The sequence below is a fragment of the Gopherus flavomarginatus genome, chromosome 12, assembly GCF_025201925.1.
Source record: "Gopherus flavomarginatus isolate rGopFla2 chromosome 12, rGopFla2.mat.asm, whole genome shotgun sequence".
NCBI classification, from domain to species: domain Eukaryota; kingdom Metazoa; phylum Chordata; order Testudines; family Testudinidae; genus Gopherus; species Gopherus flavomarginatus.
This window is the reverse complement of record NC_066628.1, coordinates 15,245,507-15,265,654: the sequence shown is the minus strand read 5'-3', so window position 1 is coordinate 15,265,654 and position 20,148 is coordinate 15,245,507. Positions and strand designations below refer to the sequence as shown.

Below are 20,148 nucleotides of genomic sequence, written 5' to 3'. Positions count from 1 at the left end.
CCAATGGTGTTTTTCGCAAGAGGCCTGGGGAGTGAGAAGAATGCCTCATTCATCACTCTTAGCTCAGCCATTTGGGTACTCAACTAGGAGGTGAAAGATCCAGCTTCAATGTCCTCCTCTGCCTTAGGAGGAAAGGGATTTGAACAGGGAACTACCACTTCTTAGGAGAGTACTATAACTTTGAAGAGTACTATAACTATTACTCTTGTTTAATTTCCACTTCTTTTCCCCTCACAAAACCCATTCAGAAGTTAATATGCTTCCTTGAGAAGTTCATGCTTCTCTTCAAGGCTGCCCTCAGGGAATCTTTCATCTGCTGGTTCCTCATGCTGAAGATGAAGGGGCTCATGAGAGGGGTCACCACTGTGTTGAGCAGGGCCACCAGCTTGTTGAGCGAGATGTCGCTGCTCGAAGGCCGAACATACATGAAGATGCAGCTGCTATAGCCCATGGTGATGATGATGAAGTGAGAGGAACAGGTGTAGAAAGCCTTGTTGCGTCCTGCGTGGGATGTTATCCTGAAGATGGTGGCAACAATATAAGTGTAGGACACCACCGTCAGGATCAAGGAGCCCAACAGGATGGCGGAGCAGGTCATGAAACTCAGCAGCTCCACAAAGCTAGTGTGGACAGGACACAGGACAGCTTGACCAAGGCCAAGCCATTGCAAAAGAAGTGGTCAATCTGGTTGGCACCGCAGAAGGGCAGGGTGATGACCAGGATGGTGGGGATGATGGTGGCCAGAAGCCTCGTTGCCTACAACCCCACCATGAGCTGGAAGCAGAGCTGAGCATTCATGACCATGGTGTAGCGAAGTGGGTTGCAGATGGCCACATAACCGTCATAGGACATAACGGCCAGCGGGACAAACTCACTGCAGCCCAGAAGGAAGTAGAAGTAGCACTGAGTGATACAAGCCAAGTAGGAGATGGACCTGTCACCCATCAGAAAGTTGGCAATAACATTGGGTAGGACAGAAGATGTAATAAGGATCTCCAAACAGAAGAGGTTCCAGAGGAAGAAGTGCATGGGGCTGTGGAGGTGACAGTCTAAGAGGATGATGACGATGATCATAATATTGCCTGACAAGATCAGCAAATAAGAGGCCAGGAAGCCAAGAGCAATGAGGCATTCCAGATGGTGGGCGTAGAGGAAGCCAATGAGGATGAATTCGGTCACGGTGGTTTGGTTCCGCATGGCTACACTGGATCTATCTGAGAGGGGTAGAGGGAGGATGGAGGAAATAGGGAATACATCAAATAAAAATTTACCCTGTGGGCAATGAGTGTGATGGGAAGAACAACAAGTCAATGTGAGCAGGGAAGGGAAGACAATGAGAAGAGGAAACGGCAAACAGAAAAGGAAAGAAAAGCAGAGGAGAGAAAAGCCTCAAAAATAAAGAAGAGCAGAGCTGGGTGGAATTATTTCCTTGGGCAAATTTTTTACTTTTTTTGTGTGGGGGGGAGAGAGGGGAAGAAAAAAGAAAAGTTTTCAGCTGAAAACTCTTCAAAATTTTTAGTTTTTATTTTCTAAATGAAAAGTCAAAAATTGTCCACAGAAAGCAGACACCTACCACAGAGGTTTTAGTTTAATTGAAAACCCATTTCTTTTTTTGTCAAAAAACAGTTTTGATATAAATATTTGGACTAGCCTTAAAAATAAGGAAAGAAAAAAAAAGTATTAGGAGTGAGTGGATGAGATTCTGTGGCTTGCATTGTGCAGGAGGTCAGACTAGATGACCATAATGGACCCTTCTGACCATAAGTCTCTGAGTTTAAAAGAAAGGAGAAATAAAATTAAAATAAAGGAACAGAAAAAAACAATAAAGGAAAGGAGAGAGTGAAAATGAAAGGAGAGAAATGAAGAAAGAGAATAAAAAGGAAAGGAGAAAAATGTAGGAACCAAAAAAAAAAAAAAGGAAGGAAAGAAAAAAACAAAAAAGACAAAAGAAACATGAGTGAAAGAAAAGAAAGGAGAAAGGGAAAATGAAAATATAAGAAAAAAAGTTATCAAAATGGAGATAAAAGATATTTAAAAAAGGAAAGAGAAGAGGGAAAAGAAAAACAAGAAAAGGACATAAATAAGCAGAAAGGGAGGCAGAACAGCTACTCACGTTAGTATAGGTCTGTGATGTTAGGAAGATACCATAAGGCCAAGCTGGCTACACACAGATTGAGCCCTGTGCCTCAGTCATCACCAACTACTGTAAAACAAATTCTTGTAGAGTAATTTTTTAAATTCTAGTCCCTGCTCTTTTGGATAAAATACTAAAGTAGTTTATTCTGAACTTCTTCAAAGACTGAAAAGTAGTAATCATTCTGATTTTCCCATCATGTCAAGCCGTGAGAAGCCCTCAAACAGCACCTGCAACATCAGGGTCTTTTGACTTGTCCAACGGGTATTGTCACTTCTAAGCGAATTGTACTTTCATATCTTGACTCTAGTTCTTCTGGTCTCACAATCTACTTGCCATTCTCTGTGAAGTAGGTCTGCCTAAACTGGGTGAGGCTGATTAGTTTTAATGATCACAGGTACCCCAGGGGATCCACTCACTAGAGAATCCCAGAGCCACTTTTTGTGATGTACATGGAAAAATAAAAAAATCATGACACTTTCCAAGAAATTTTAACTAGGTTACCATCTGTGAACCCAACTACTGGTACCTTTCAGAATGTTTTAGCCTTTGCCCATATGTCGTAGACTCACTTGTGATGGCAGAGACCTTTAATGTGCAATTTAATTCATTTCATGTGCCTCCTACATTATAATTATTGTGTTCCTTACACTTCTTTGGTATGCAGCATAGTCCAGTGGGTTATGCACTGGTCTGGGAAACAGAAGATGCTCACTTCTAATTATATGTATTCCATCTGCTCAGGGCAGGTCCGTTAGCACTAAGACCCAGATCCAGAAAAGCATTTAGTTGCCTAACTACTGCTGTGACAATTGGACCCTTCATTTTTGCCTTCTTGGGAATTAACTATGGAAAGTTCACTAATACATGTTATAAACAGGTTAAGTCCCAACCACTGCCTCAAATGAAATGGGATTGGAGGGACTTTAACAATAATAACTCCAGCCCATCTCAACTAATTTCTTCACTTTCCCTCCAAAGGACAGTTATTACCGTCTTTGATGCCATCTAAGAGACTGACAGATGAGGGTGGTTGTTTTTTTTTTCACTTTTAAAACTCTTTTCAGCTAAAGGGACAAGGAGCGAGGGATGTTGTTAACATGAAAACCTTATTTAATACCTTACCCTTCAAATGCTTTAACTGTGCTTTCTTCTTTTCTTTATCTTTAATAAAAGGTTAAAAGGATTTTAATGGTGTGTTTGCCATGGGATTAAGCAGGCTGAGGCCTGTGTGTGTCAAACCCTGAACTTTATTTAACATTGTTTGATGTTGGACAGTGACAGGGTTATGGTAACACCTTTGATTTTTTGGGCCCACATATTCCATCTTAATTAACACAAGACTACTACTTTAGACACCTACGTTCAAAATTTAGGCAGCACTGAGATCCTCAAAGCCCCCACTTAGCTGTTGCCTAACCCTGTAGGTACCTTAATTCACTCAATGCCTAAAGTTTTGCTGCAAAAGTCCCCTAAGTGCTTATGTTTCTGCTTCTAGGCATGCACACTGCTGCCTCACTTGAGATGCCTGGTTGCCTCTCAAGTCTGAGTCCCAGCCGGATCCTCAAACCAAGTGAACATAGGCATTGCTGCACTTCTTCCTCCTGTGGAACTTGATCTGGTAGGTGGGTTCTGAGCATGCCGAAATCCACACAAAACAGTGGAGGGAGGAAGGAGGATTTCCCTCATAACTAGGCTAGGAGGGATTCAATTTTTATTGGTGAATATTAATAAATGTCGATTTAACCAAATACCTACAAACCGAAGAAAAAATATTGCCATCGATAATCAAAACTAACAGATAGACAAAGTAAGAATAATGCTACCTGAGAACTTATTACAATTTGATTTAAGGATATTTACTTTGTATATTTTCACGTGATGTTGACAATGTGTATTACAACATTTTGTAAACCTTTAACTTTTTGTAAGTCAGCATTTACTGTCATTAAATAATTATTGTATGATCCCCTCCATCATAGTTTCATGCAACTTTGAAAATTTAAAAAGATAAACATTGTGGTGTTGGGGGGGAGCTTAAAACCCCTGATTTTGCAAAACTCTGAAATCTTAAATCAATAAAAATTAGGGGGGAGCTTAAAAATAAATGTCAATAATATTGCTCAAAATTAATTTTTTTTAAGAAATCAATTCTGCCAACTCGACTCATAACTTGTAACCCAGGGGTAACGACACACATGGGGGATGAGGGATCCTATGTCTCTAACCTCTTGTTTCTGATTTTCATTGGGTGTCCAAGGCCCAGATCCACAAACAGACTAAGGCATTGCAATGTGTGGGAACACCTAATTTTAAGACACCAAGACAGCCAATGGAATCCACAAGTCCTGATTTAGGCACCCAGGATCACTATACAATGAATGGGAAGAGATGGGCACCTAAGAATGGGATCCACAAAAGCCATCATGCTAGGCAGGGAGATGCTTAAATTAGACAAAGCCAGATGCCGATGAGAGGGATGTGTCTTAAGCCTGCTCCTAAATCTCTGCTGGAGGCAGGCACCTAGCTTTGTTTGGGATTTTCAGCTGTGAATCCTCTCCTGGAGTTAGGTACCGATGTCATTTTTTGCAAGACATGCCCGGGGGAGAAGAAGCAATGCTTTATAGCTTTTAGCCCACTTGTTAAGACACTCACCTGAGACATTAGAGACCTGGAGAGGAAATCTGAACCAGGGCATCTCACATCCCAGGTGAGCTCCCTAACAACTGAGCTAAAGTTCTCCTGCTGTCCCCTGTGTGGAGTTGAGCTACTTCAGATCACTCCTATTGGATCAGACCCTGCACGTGAGATGAGCTAAGAATTGCCACTGTGAATGACAATGAATAATCATTGGACCAGGGACAAGATCATGAGGGTGACTCTAAAGCCTAGTGTTTTGAGCCTTCACCTAGGATGCAGAAGAGCTAAGTCCATGTCTCTGTTTCTTATTTATACATAGTGGAGCAGCTTCAACATCAAAGACTGAGATAAAGCCTCTACCAGACCATCCCATAATCCAATGATTAGGGCTTTCTTTTGTAGTCTGGAAGACCCAACTTCACAAATCTTCTCCACATGAGGTACAGGGGGAACTGTTGAGTTTTCTGTAGCACATTGTGGCCAACACACTGGGGTTGGGTCAAACCTTTATTTGAACCAAAAGCATTTCTTGAGGTTAACAGCCACTGTTAAAGCAGTAGATAGTAACAGATAGGCAGGAAAAGGTTAGGACCAGTTACCTCTCTGAGGATGCTGAGTCAGGAACTCTGGGTGGAGAATTGGCTCTGAGCCATGGGAAGGGGAATCTCAGAGAACGGGGTCCAGGAGCATTTCTGAGGTGGAGGGTTATGAAAGGAGAGGAAGGGGATTAGGGGCTGGGGGTTTTGTCTGAGGGTCTGAGCTGTGTGAGGCAGAGGGAAGGATGCAGCCGTGGACTAGAGTAAGAGCATTCAGGGGGTGGAGGATGTGGCAGAGGCTGGAGTCAAAGGGCCTGAATCTCCTCTCCCTGAAACCAGACACACACCACTGTAACACCATGGACTTACCTTGAGATGAGTGACTGGGAAATCAGCCCTATTGACTCCAGTGGAGTTACTCCTGATTTACACCAGGATGAGTGAGAGGGAAATCAGTTGACTGCAGTGAAGTATTTCTAACTTTTCTTACCGTTGGTACATTTGGGTGCTGATTTATTGTGCACGCAAGAGATCAAACCGGGGCTCTGATCCTCACACCAGGGACTCCAAAGCTCAGTAAAGTTCAGTCCACCTACTCGCCCTTGGGGGAAATAAAGTGGCAGCGTTATCAGCCACAGTGTTTAGTTCTCAGTTAGGCATCGGCCTTTGAAGTGGTTGGAGTCACGCCAAACAGATTGCACTGTGAATGTGCATGGCGAAAGGAGGAGCTGGTTGAAAGCTGTTTCTGACTTGCAGCCCCATAGCTGCTGAAAGGAGAATGTTCTAGCCAAGAAACCTAGGCTGGAGAACTTCCTATCAGAGGAATACCATCTCCTTTTATGGCTGCCTGGCTCAGTCTTACTTCTATTTCCTGCTGGGCATTTTAGAGAATGTCTGGTTGGCCATGATGTCCTGCGAACAATACGTGGCCATATGTTACCCTCTGAACTATAGCACCGTCATGAATAGAAATGTCTGCATCTGGTTGGTGACGGGATCATGGATGCGGGGATTCTTCTCCATCTTGGTCCCTACCATGATCAAACTTGAATTGCCCTGCTGTGGCCCCAACATCATCAACCATTTCTTCTGCTACCATGCCCACTTGTTATACCTCTCCTGTGCCGTCATCCGGTTGGTGGAATTCATCGACTTCATCATCTCGCTGTCTGTATTGCTAGGCTCCCTGCTGCTGATGGTTATCTCCTACATGTATATTATCTGCACCATCATCCATATCCCTTCTGACAAGGGCAGAGAGAAAGCTTTCTCCACCTGTGCATCTCATTTCACTGTGGTCACCATTGGCTACAGCACCTCCATCTTCATCTATGTCAGGCCCTCGCAAGTCCCCTCTTTGTGGGCTTGTCCCCTGTCTGGTACTGAGAGAAAACCAGATGTGGTTTTGTCCAGTATCACAGACTTTGGAGGCATGCAAGGTCACACTGGTGGATAGGGCCACAGCTTTCCCAGAAGTACCAGAATGTCCGGTATTCTAGGAATGCATCAGTGGCCAACCTAGTTGAGGGCAGAGTTGGGCAACATTTTCCCAAGCCATTGGCAGATTGTTTAACTCAGTTAAAAACATAGCAGCATCTGTCAATGGCAGGGAAGTGATTGAGATACACCCATAAAATCATGGCAGTTTATCCGCACCACATGTTGGAGAAGAAAGCGAACACCCCCCGAGGTCCCTGCCAATCTGACAGGGGGGAAAATTCCTTCCTGACCACCACATGATGATCAGTTAGACGCTGATTATGTTGGCAAGAACCAGCCAGCCAAACACCCAAGAGAGAGAGAAAATGGCTCAGTGCCACCTCAGAGCCCTGGCACATCACACCCAATGCCTCAGAGATTAAAAAAAAAACCCTCCCAGAATACACTGGGGAGGTGGGAAGAATCCCTTCCTGATAAGACATACGCTGGAAGTGGAACCCAGTGTTGCTGAGCCCTACCCTCCACCATCACAAGCAGCCCGTCATACAATCTCACTCAGGCATGTCTCCATCTCTCTCTTAAAATGAATTTGGTCACTTGCCCCCCACAACTTCTATTTGGCGGCTGCTCCAAAACCTCACCCCACTGGTGGATAGAAACCTCTCTGTAATTTCTAGCCAGTCTGTCCATCACTCACATGACCAAATATACATGTAAGCCAGCTGACACAGTCTGGTTCTTTGTCCCCTTTTAATGGTTAAGCCACAAATGGTGGTTTATAAGACAGTGGACCCAGTCGCCAGCTGGTGGCAATGGATGTACAGCTCCATTGGAAGCAGTAGCTCATATCCACAGATGCTGCAAATTGATTTATGTACATCAAAGTCAATGGAATTACACGGATGTGTTGAGGATCTACCCCCAAATGTCTTCTCTCACCTACCCCAGTGTTACACCAGTCTGACTCCTCAGGTTCCAATGAAGCCACTCCTAATCTATACTCACAAGCACATCTCCAGTCATTGTTTTCACTAGCCATGGAACACGTGCTAGTAGACAAGCAGTGTAATGGGTATTGTTTTCGCACAGAATGAAAGTCTGATTCCTTTTGCGCGCACAATTTACAAACATTTAACTCCACTACTGGACCAGATTTTCTACTGGTGAAAGTCACCCCAGCAGCAGTGATATCAGCGGAGTTAATCTGGATTTGCATTGTTGCAACTGAGATCAGAATCAGACCCAGTTGCATGCAAGCTATTTGGTCATGGAAATAACCTACATTAATGAACAAATACTACACAAGCAAACTTTTATTAGATAAAGACAGAAAATTAGTTCTTGGTGAATTACCTAAACCCAGTCAGTCTCCTCAGGGCAGCTTTGATCTCCTCGTTCCTCATGTTGTAGATAATTGGATTCATGATTGGTGGCAATACAGAATAAAGAACAGCCATCACAAGATCCAGAGCAGATGAGGAGCTGGAGGTGGGTCTTAGGTAGGCAAAGATGCCAGTGCAAACAAGCAAGGAGACCACAGTGAGGTGAGGAAGGCAGGTGGAGAAGGCTTTATGCCGGCCCTATTCAGGGGGGATTCTCAACACTGATTTGAAGATCTGAACATACGACACAATGATAAAAATAAAGCAGCCTAAGACTAAACATATACTAAAGGCAATAAGCCCAACTTCACTCATATATGAGTCAGAGCAGGTGAGCTTGAGTTGCTGGGGGATTTCACAGAAAAACTCATCCACCATGTTGCCTTCACAGAAGGTCAATGCAAACATGTTACCAGTGTGTAGCACAGAGTAGAGAATCCCACTGATGCAGGCACCAGCTGCCATTTGGACACAAGCTCTGCTGTTCATCATTGTCTCATAGTGCAGTGGTTGGCAGGTGGCGACATATCAGTCATACGCCATGACAGTAAGAAGAGAATAATCTGCTACCAGCAAAAAGAGGAGGAAAAAGACGTGAGTAACACATCCAGCACAGGAAATGGACTTGGTGTTCGTGAGGGAATTATCTGTGGATTTGAGGATGGTGACAGAAATGGAGCCAAGGTCAGCGATGGACAGATTCATCAGGAAGAAGTACATGGGGATGTGAAGGTTGTAGTCGAAGACTATAACCATGAAGATGAAAAGATTCCCCACCAGGGCTGTCAGGTAAATCACTAGAAACACCACAAAGTGCAAAATCTGCAGCTTCCAAACTTCAGAGAATCCCAGAAGGAACTCAGTCACGCGGGTTCAGTTGGACATTTTCTTTCTCAGGTTGGGGAAAACTGCCCCACTGACTGCAGTGGAGTTACTCCTGATTTACACTGGGGTGAGAGAAAGTAGAATCAACTCAATGGACTCCAGTGGAGTTACTCCTAATTTACAGCAGGGTGATGGAGAGGAGAATTAGGAATAATTGTTTTCAAGGTATTTGTATACCTCTGTCACCAAAAGGTAGGCGAACTCTGGATAACAGTGTATAAATGTTACTACCCTCAGTTTATCGTGGGGAATTGAGGGTCTGGCTGCCCATATTCTGCTGTCAGGGGCACTGCTGCAAATGTGGGTAATTTCACTGCATGCCATGGAATTATTCCCACTTTATACTGCTCTAAACTGGAGCAGCATCTCACATGGAGGTGACCCAACCCAGTCATAATTACATGGTAAACTCGAGTTAGGAACTCTGATGCTCCATCCCCCATTCTAGCCAGATTTCCAAGCTCGCTGTGAGAGACAGACGTTCTGGTTCCCTTCTGCTTTTCTACCCACTCAACTCAACTCCCTCCCAGAGCTTAGAAGAGAACCCAGGAGTGCTGACTCCCAGTTCGCCCCCTGTACTAACCCAGTAAATCCAACACTCCTCCCGGAGCTGAAAATACAGGCCAGGAGTTCTGGCTCTACCCACCGGACTCAACTCCCTCCCAGAGCTGGGAACAATAGTGACGTGTCATGACTCCCAGTCCCCTCCTCTAACGACTTCATCAGACTGTATCTCATCCTCTGTCCCAGTGACTCTCCATTGCCATCAGGAATGACTGCTGCAAGTGACAATGGAGAGTCATTGGGCTAATGAACGCAAGTGAGAATGATTCTCCAGCGTGGTAATTGGGGCACTCACCTGTTGTCTGGAAGAGTTCAAGTCCCTGCTCCAGTGACTAATTATTCATAAAAAGTGGAGCAGCTTCAACAGGAGAGACTAAGACAGTCTCATTTCATAACGGACCATTACCTAGCGCAGGGGTCAGCAGCCTTTCAGAAGTGCTGTGCTGAGTCTTCATTTATTCACTCTAATTTAAGGTTTTGCATGCCAGTAATACATTTTAACGTTTTTAGAAGGTCTCTTTCTATAAGTCAATAGTATAAAACTAAACTATTGTTGTATGTAAAGTAAATAAGGGTTTTAAAATTTTTAAGAAGCTTCATTTAAAATTAAATTAAAATGCAGAGCCCCCTGGACCGGTGGCCAGGAAGCCCTGAAAATCAGTTTGCGTGCCACCTTCGGCACGCATGCCGTAGGTTGCCTACCCCTGGTCTAGTGGCTCAGGTACCCTCCTGTAAAGTGGGAATTCAAACCCCTTCTCCTCATCAGTCAGATGGAGGGATTGAACCTGAGTTTGTCACAAGCCAGCAGAGTGCCCTAACCACTCAGCTTCAAGTTGTGAGGGATACCCCTCCCAGAGTCCTTATGAGAGACAAAAATTGAACCCCTAGATCTAGTTCCTTTCCTCTACACACTGGACTGAATTTCCACCCAGAGCCACAAATAAAACTCAGGAGGCCTGGCTCTCAGTCCCTGCTTATCATACCCACTAGACCCCAATCCCTTTCCAGAGCTGGGGATAGAACCCAAGCGTCCTGGCTCCTAGTCACCATTACTCTAACCCACTTGACTCAACTGCCCTTGCAGCCTTTTAATAGACAGAATTAACAATAAACTGAGAACTAGACACAAATTGATGATAGATAGATAGATTAACAAACTAATAGAGAGACAAAATTAAGAAAGGAACAGATACAGAGAGTGCGAGAGAAATACAGAACTAACAAAAACTAACAGAAGTAAAAACAAACTAATTGAGAGAGAAAAGTACAAACAGACAGACAGACAGCAATAACAACAAACTAATATATTCAGAGAGAAAAGTATCAATGAGCTGATAGTGTTTGTCACAATTTTTGGACTAGTTTAATGTAAACTCCTTAGTCCATTCTAAAAAAATGTGTGTCAATTTCATCAATTTCCCCACTTCCAATAGAAGGAAACTTAGGCACAGATATTCTACCCTCTCTTTCTGAAAAGTAAATTCTTTGGACTGTCTCAGTTTCCCATGCCCAAATTGAGCTAAGAGTGAAACTATGAAAAAAAAAATCTGTTGTCACTTACAATTTCATCCTTACAGTGCCACTGTGTAACTCACAAATATATTTAATTGCAAGAGCAAACTTATGGTGTGGAATCCTCCCAGACTGAGATGTCTTTTCTCCTCCAGCTACAGACTGCAATTGGTATCCCCCTCTCTCTGTAGCCCCATACACACTGCTCTATTGGCCAATCTCTCTATCTAATGATCTTATCACTGTACTATGAGAGGCCGTTCCCCCACCGCATTGAGGCTGAGCTGTTGGAAATACACTGAGGTCTGTGCTGTCTGCAGATGAGCTGTGTGTCAAAAAGGCTGGTGCTGCAGGAAGGTGATTTATCCATATCTGTTTTCTAATGGCTTGTGAGACTCACTGCCTGGAGCCCTCAACAGCCCAGAGGCAACAATTAATTTCTCTTGTCCTCTACTTCCCCGAAGAGTTTCCAGAAACTAAAATAACGACAATTCCAATGAGGCAGCAGGGTCTAGAGGAAAGGTTGTGAGGCAAACACTGCGGGAACACAGGACTCTACTCCAGATGACTGTCATAAATTTGTCACCCTGCTGCTGACCTGCTGTGTTACCTTGGTAAAGTCCTTCCCTGGGACTGTCTTTTCCCTCCCACCCTTTGCCTGTCCCTGGGATGGAGACTGTGTCTTACCTAATACAATGGGCCTCTCATATCAGGTTCAACTATCAGACAATTAATTAATTAATTAATTAATTAATTATTAAAAAGCTATGTCCAAGGTGTCCTGAGATCTGATCCCAACTGTTTCTCTGACTCTGTTCAGTCCCTTCACTGCTCCATTCCTCAGTTCTCATCCCTAAAATGGGGATAAGAGTTACAACTTGGAGTAGCTGTAATACTTGGAATAGTTACAACATCTACCAATGTGATATATGCCATCATGTACCAGCAATGCCCCTCTGCCATGTACTTTGGCCAAATCGGACAGTCTCTACGTAAAAGAATAAATGGACCCCAATCACACATCAAGAATTATAAGACCCAGAACACAGGGTTGCATCCCTGATACTCTTGGTTACTAGCAATTGATGGATCTATCCTCTATGAACTTATCATGTCTAGCTATCCATCCATCCCTATACATACCTCTCCATCTACTGATCGATCAATCAGTCTGAGGCTTTTTTACTGCCACCCATCACCATAGTATCAGAGCACTTTCCACATAAAAACAGTTACCATATCAAAGTCACACCTGGTGTCTCTGTCTCTTCTCCTTTTCTCAGAGTGGAAAGTAAACATTCTGCCCCTGCTGCAGCCCCAAGGCCAGAGGAGCTCTCTGGCCCCATTACTGACCCAGGGCTGGAAGAGCTGTCAGCCTCCGCTATGGCCATGGGTCTCAACGTGTCAGCTGCTGCCCCTGGTGGCAGGGCTCTTTTGCTATAATGGACCCGTGGCTTTAACAAATGGCTTGGATCCCCATGGGTTGGTTATAGGGAGGATGTACTGTATTTTGTTGGTTGGTTGATTTGCTTCTTTGTTCCAGATGTTTTTGGTGGGTGGGAATTTGAGAGGGCGAGGTATGTTTGATTGGAGGGGAATATCCATTTGATGTCATCAAGTATTGGGTACTACCAGATCAGGCCCCAGATGGAGCATGCACCTATTTTCCCCTGGTTCATGGATCGCTAGTAGACACAGGGGCCTCCCTGACTGGACTTTGGCATCTCTCTCTGAGCTAGCACACACTCCTCTCCTTGGCATCTCCCATTGGCTAGCTCAGGCATCTCCCCTCTTAGCATACTGGATTTTGTGACTCCCATTCTTAAGTGTCTGTCTCTCTATATCTATTTTATAGGGAGCCCAGGGGCCTGACTCAGGCTGTGTGTGACCCTATTGTTGTCCCAGTAGTTTTCTAGGTGCCTAAAAGTTAGGTGTTGCTGCACTGCGGGTCACCATGCCTGGGTCAATAAGTTTTGGACACCTATATCCTTTAGAAAAACCTACTAGGCACCTAAACATCTTTCAAATCTGGGCCTTAAGTGATGAAGTGCAGGTGTCTATACTGGGCAATGAAACCCTAGTATGAAGCTGTGGGTTCATTGACTTATGATCTTTGATATCCACCAGAGATAATAGAATCACAGAAATGCTGGGCTGGGAGGTACTGAAATCCAAGGGAAATCGGGTGCCTAGCTCTTTGAAAATCCCTTAAATTGCTGGAAAAATAATCCTCCTCTTTGAAGAACATGCCCATATCTCTGCTGATTCCATGGCTGGTGCCAGCCCACCTGATAGAGAAAAGTGAACTCTGTCTTTTGTAGGTAGATTATGGAATCACTGAACCATAGAAATGTGGGGCTGAATAGGACCCTGAGAAGCCGCGGCAGGACCTAGTAAACATAGGCCAGTCCTGACAGGTGCTTGTCCAACCTCTTCTTCAAAAACATCCAGTGATGGGGATTCCAAACCCTCCCTTGGCAGCCTATTCCAGAGTTTAACTATCCTTAGAGTTAGAAAACTTTTCCTAAACTCTAACCTAAATCTCCCTTGCTGCAGATTCAGCCCATTACTTCTCGTCCTATCTTCAGTGGACATGGAGGACAACTGATCACCATCCTCTTTATAACAGCCCATAACACATTTGAAGACTGTTATCAGGTCCCCACTCAGACTTCTTTTCTCTTCCCAGTACAGCAACTGCCACTGAGGATATGATCAAAGAGCAGCAACATCCCTTGTGCCATATGCTAAACCATATGACGGGACACAAATACAATAAGGCTCAGAACTTCAAATCTATCATATTCCCCAAGTAGCTTTGAAAATTCCCTTCAATAGGACAAGATGTCCAATTCACCTTGGCACCTTTTACCAAGGCCCGTGCTGGATTGTCTGTCGCTTGATGTCTTTAGATCAAGACTGAATACTCTTCTGGAACATGCATTCATGAAAAATTAGTTTTTGGTTTCAAGACGGGGGTAACTTGCTTGTGATCTATAGGAGATCAGAAGACTCAGACTGGGTGAGCTAATGGTCCCTTCTGACCTTGAATTCTATGAATATTCTCCAAAAATTTCCATTGATGGGACCTAGGGTCCAGATCCTCTAGGGACCTTTAAAATTCTAGACTACAGCCTGTTTTCCATCTCTTGCTAGTTTGGTCCTTAACTGAGAACCCTTGAGAACTAAATCCTTCTTTTCACCTATAAAGCAAGTGCACTTCTCCAAGGCATTGTGTCTGACACATAACCTGGAGGTGTCACATCTAGGGAGAGGACAGGAGGTTAGTCTAAGACCAGAGATGCGATTTTCTAAGACTCCTGAGGAGTTGAACACAAGTTCCCAAAGACTCCTTTAACTCCATTAGGCCCTACTCCAGAAGGGAGCCACAATGTTCACTGTTGGACAATATATCCACCATCAGTGCCTCTGGGACAGAATGCAAGAGATCTGGTTTGTTGGAACATATTCCTGGTAGAGGAGGTATCTAAGAAGCTGTTCAGAAGCTGTTCAAGAGGAGTGAGCATGGTGGATCAAGGGAGCTGGCAATTCATTTGGTTATAAGCTGGATAATCCCCTTTTCATGTGGCTTGTCCCCTGTCTGGTACTGAGAGAAAACCAGACTTGGTTTTATCCAGTATCACGGATGAGGGAAGCATGCAAGGTCACATTGATGGGAGGGGCCACGTAGGCAGGGGCAGGGCCACAGCTTTCCCAGAAGTACCAGAATGTCTGGTGTGATGTTGCAATCTGTAATGCTTTATAGAAATATGCTTATGAGTATAAATATGACATGACTGGAATATGTCTTATGCTAGATGTGCCAAGTAACATATCTCTGCAAAGGTGATGATAGGGAAACCAACCCCCCCTCTTAAGTTAACCCTTAGTTTAATAGCCTTGTTTATGTAACTTTTACGGGACCACATAGAGGCCTTAGTCTTTTGCTAACTAATACTTGTAGGAGTTAAAGGTTTAATTGCTTTAAGGATAAGGAAACGGGGTATGCAGCACTGACAAAAGAGGACCTGGAAAAGAGACAACGGGTCCCCTCGAAATCTGTTCTGCTAAAGATGAATATATTTGTTTTGACTTGCATATGATGCATAAGGTGGATCCCAAGGAGGGGTCATCAGGTAACCAGCTCAATACTGCCCTATCATATAATACTCGATAATGACTTCTAATGGAATTCCCCTTTAGCTTGAGTAAGTTTTATAACAAAGGCTTTGTTGGCTTTATGCTAACTTGCCTTAATAACTTATCTGTCTGTATAAAGTTAAAAGCTTGCTTATCAGTGTAAAATTAATACTTGTCTGTCAGCACAAAAGCCATCTGGCCGGAACTGGGGAAACTGGACTCCAAAAGAGGATCCCAGGAGATCATGTGAAGCTTGCTCAAAGTAACCACAAATTGGGGTAACTGAACAGTCAGGGCCATGTGATGGCCAAAGAACATCAACAAGGAAATATAAAAGTCAGTTGCTTGCAAAATTGCAATATGTATGCCATATAAGGAAAATATTAATTGTGTTTTGCAGTGTAAGCTATATAATAATCCAAATAAGGTTGTATTAGTACATAAGCAAGATATGATAATTTACTGATTTAAGCTTTATAAGGTGCAGGGAAATTTGTAAGGGCAGAGCAGCTTACCCCTTGCTAGGGGAATATGCCAGCTCTCCCGGTTTGCATACCTGTGTAACAATAAAGGAGCCTCAGGCTGACTGATCAAATCATTGAGGTGGTGGTTTTTTCCCCCGACAGTTATGATCTACTGGATATATTCATCCTAATTACATGCATGTATCATTTTTGTATTTGAAGTTATGAGTGTGGCTATGTATTTCTTTGATTTTAAGTAGCCTCAGTGAAGCAGTTGGTCACCTTCTTGAGAAAAGACTATTCTCAGTAAGAGCCCTATCAAGAAACACTTCAGTTAACAATGAACTCTGAGAGATGCCAATCCACATCTGAGCTTTCCTGGGAATGTGGCATCGGCTGGTAAAGTTCTGAGTCATGCATGGACATGTGACTTGCCCATGTGACTCCAAAACTCCATCTTGCAGCATGGATTTAAGCAGGATAAAGACCATGCATCTTTGGTCTCCAGGTTGCAGAGGGACTAGGAACGGGTATCTCTGAGATGATGCAGGAATAAACCAGCCCCTCTTTTCACTAAGGAGTCCCTCCTCTCTTTTGTCTCACTCCCGCTGCTGTTCTTCTGTAGCTTGGTAGGCAACATTAGCCTCTGATTAGTGCAGGAATAAGGTCCCCTGAAGTTCTCAGGCCACTTGCTTGTTTGTGAGGGTCACCATTTAATCAAGGCTGGCACCTGGGGGACTCAACCAGAGACATCTAGGGCCCAAAGTACTAGTTTCTACAGCTTGAACTGAACAGCCAGGCTGTCTAACAGTCACTGGAACAGCCTCCTACCTCCAGGTGTGGCACAGAGAGGCCTCATAACACACAGTTCCCATGGGTGCGACACTGCACAGCTGCAGGGGTCAAGGGCTCCATCTGAGCTGGAGTCACCTCCCTCAGCCAGGAAGACAAGGTGTCACAGACAGTTGTACTAATGCAATGCCATGGACTCTACTGGAGTTTATTCTCTGTATGGCCCCTTCTCCTCTCCCTTGTCCCTGCACATCCATAAAGTCACAGAGTTCAAGGCCAGAAGGGACGAGCAGATCATCTAGTCTGACCTACTCTATGCCAACACTACCCGGCACCCACAGACCAAACCCAACAACTGAAATAAGACTAAAGTGTCACAGCCCTCAGGAGACTAAACAGTTCTTTGCTACTGGCAGACAAGAGAAGAGACCGAGGGGCACCAGTGCCCGAAGCACCCGCAATGGCAGGGAAATGATTGAGATACATCCAGAAAATCCTGGCATGTGACAACCAGCACATGCTGCAGAGGAAAGCGACCCCCACCCCTCAAGGTCCCTGCTAATCTGAATACGAGGGAAATTGCTTCCTGACCCTCAGACAGTGATCAGTTAGACCCTGAGCACGTGGGCAAGAATCAGGCAGCCAAGCAACCAAGAGAGAGAGAGAGATAATGTCTCCTTGCCACCTCAAAGCCCTGGCACAGCCCAACCAATGTCCCATTTCAAGCTGGGGCAGCCCCAAATGCTTCAGAGATTTAAAAAAAAAAAAACCTCCCAGAATACACTGGGGGAGGAGGAATCCCTTCCTGACCCCTGCCAGTGGCCAGATGGAACACCTAAGCACAAGCTTTTAGGGACATAAGACATATGCCACAAGTGACTCTCAGGGTTGCTGAGCCCTTCCCCCCAGCATCACAAGCAGCCCAGTCATACAATCCCACTCAGACATGTGTCCAGGTCGCTCTTAAAACTAATTCAGTCATTTGCCCTCCATAACTGCTATTGGGAGGCTGCTCCAGAAGCTCGCCCCACTGGTGGATAGAAAACTCCCCATAATTTCTAGCCAGTCTTTCCATCTCTCACACACCCGAATGTGCATATGAGCCAGGCTAACACAGTCTGGTTCCTAGTCCCCCTCTAGTGGTTAGGCCACAAATGGTGGTTTGTAAGACAATGGACCCACTCCCCAGCTGATGGCAATGGATATGCAGCTCCATTGGAGGCAGTAGCTCAGATCCACAGATGCTGTAAATTGATTTAGTGCCACCAAAGTCAATGGAACTACATAGATGTGCTGAGGATCTACCCAAAATGTCTTCTCAACTACCCCAGTCTTACACCAGTCTGACTCCTTTGGTTCCAGTAAAGCCAATCCTGATTTATAAAACAGAAGGAAGACAACTCCCATCATTGTTTTCACTGGCCATGGGATGGGTTCAAGTGACCAAGCAGTATAACAGGTATTGTTTTGGCACGGAATGAAAGTCTCTTTCCACTTGCTCACATACTTTACACCCATTTAACTCCACAACTGGGACAGATTTTCAGCTGGTGTAAATCACCCCAGCAGCAGTGACATCAGAGGAGTTAATCTGGATTTGCATTGGTGCAACTGAGATCAGAATCAGATCAGGTTGTGTGCAAGCTGTTTGGTCATGGAAATAACCTACATTAATGAACAAATACTACATAAGCAAATTTTTATTAGATAAAGACAGAAAATTAATTCTTGGTGAATTACCTACACCTAGTCAGTCTCCTCAGGGCAGCTGTGATCTATTCGTTCCTCATGCTGTAGATAATTGGATTAATGATTGGTGGCAATACAGAATAAAGAACAGCCATCACAAGATCCAGACCAGATTGGGAGCTGGAGGTGGGTTTCAGGTAGGCAAAGATAGCAGTGCAAAAAAACAAGGAGACCACAGTGAGGTGAGGAAGGCAGGTGGATAGGGCTTTATGTTGGCCCTGTTCAGGGCGGATTCTCAATACTGATTTGAAGATCTGAACATAAGACACAGTGGTAAAAATAAAGCAGCCTAAGAGTAAACACAAACTAAAGACAAGAACCCCAACTTCACTAAGATATGAGTTGGAGCAGGTGAGCTTCAGTAGCTGGGGGATCTCACAGAAGAACTGATCCATCATGTTGCCTCTACAGAAGGTCAATGCAAACGTGTTCCCAGTGTGTAGTAAAGAGTTGAGAATTCCACCGATCCAGGCACCAACTACCATTTGGACACAAGCTCTGCTGTTCATCATTGTCTCATAGTGCAGTGGTTGGCAGATGGCGGCATATCAGTCATACGCCATGATGGTAAGAAGAGAAAAGTCTGCTCCCACCAAGAAGACAAGGAAAAAGACTTGAGCAACACATCCAGCATAGGAAATGGACTTGGTGTTCATGAGGGAGTTGGCCATGGATTTGGGGATAATGACAGAGATGGAGCCAAGATCTAGAATGGACAGATTCATCAGGAAGAAGTACATGGGGGTTTGAAGGTGGTGGTCAAAGGTTATGGTCATGAAGATAAGAAGATTCCCCATTAGGGCTGCCAGGTAAATCACTAGAAATACCACAAAGTGCAACATCTGCATCTCTTGAACTTCAGAGAATCCCAGGAGAAGAAACTCTGTCAAGGTGGTTCGGTTGGACATTTTCTTTCTCAGGACATCATGTGATGTCTGTGGAGGGAGAGAAAAGAGAGAGGGCCAGGATTAGATCAGTAAAACAACTTTCTTTTTTAAAAACCACCTTAATTTCCTTGAGTTAGACCCTTAGTTTGTGAGGATTGGTGTAATATGGGAATGAGTATGGAGAAAACATCCTCACTGACTCCAATGGAGTTAGTCCTGATTTACACTGGGGCGAGAGAAAGTAGAATCAGCTCAATGGACTCCAGTGCAGTTACTTCTAATTTACACAAGGCTGATTGAGAGGAGAATTAGGAACAATTGCTTTCCAGGTATTTGTATACCTCTGTCACCCAGAGGTGGGCAACTTCAGATAACGTTGTATAAATGTTACTAATTTCAGTTTACCAACGAGAATCAGGGGTCCCCCTGGCCAGATTCTGCTGTCAGGGGCACTGCTTCAAATGTGGGGTAATTTCACTGCACGCCATGGAATTACTCCCACTTTATACTGCTCTAAACTGGAGCAGCATCTTGCATGGAAGTGATTGAACCCTGTCACAATTACACAGTGAAATCGAGTCGGGAATACAGACAGTACCTCTGAAACGCCATCCCCTTCTTCTAGCTGGGGTTTCATGCTCATTTCAAGAGAAAGATGGTCCGGTTCCCTCTTGCTTCTCTAACTACTCATCTAAACTCCCTCCCAGAGCTTGGAAGAGAAACCAGGAGTCCTGACTCCCAGTTCGCTCCCTGAACTAACTCAGTAAATCCAACACCCCTCCTGGAGCTGGAAATACAGTCCAGGACTTCTGGCTCTACCCACTAGACTCAACTCCCTCCCAGAGCTGGGAACAAAAGTGACGTGTCATGACTCCCAGTCCCCTCCTCTAACAACTGCATCAGATTGTATCTCAGTCTCTGTCCCAGTGACTCACCACTGCCATCAGCAATGACTGCTGCGAGTGACAATGGAGAGTCATTGGGCTAATGAACGCAAGTGAGAAGAATTCTCCAGCGTGGTAC

The 20,148-nt window shown here is 44.4% G+C and overlaps 2 protein-coding genes and 3 pseudogenes across 2 annotated transcripts in view; 1 reads left to right on the top strand and 4 right to left on the bottom strand.

Moving 5' to 3' along the window:
- LOC127032870 (translation initiation factor IF-2-like) overlaps positions 1-20,148 on the bottom strand; it is a 322,179-nt gene that overhangs the window by 276,592 nt on the left and 25,439 nt on the right. The window lies entirely within an intron of this gene.
- Positions 245-1,197, bottom strand: LOC127032835 (olfactory receptor 49-like; annotated as a pseudogene).
- On the top strand, positions 6,215-6,772 carry LOC127033177 (olfactory receptor 6J1-like). The gene has a single exon (XM_050920974.1). The coding sequence runs from the start codon at positions 6,215-6,217 to the stop codon at positions 6,764-6,766; it is 552 nt and encodes a 183-aa protein (XP_050776931.1). The 3' UTR covers positions 6,767-6,772.
- Positions 8,100-9,017, bottom strand: LOC127032858 (olfactory receptor 14C36-like; annotated as a pseudogene).
- On the bottom strand, positions 18,226-19,146 carry LOC127032856 (olfactory receptor 14A16-like; annotated as a pseudogene).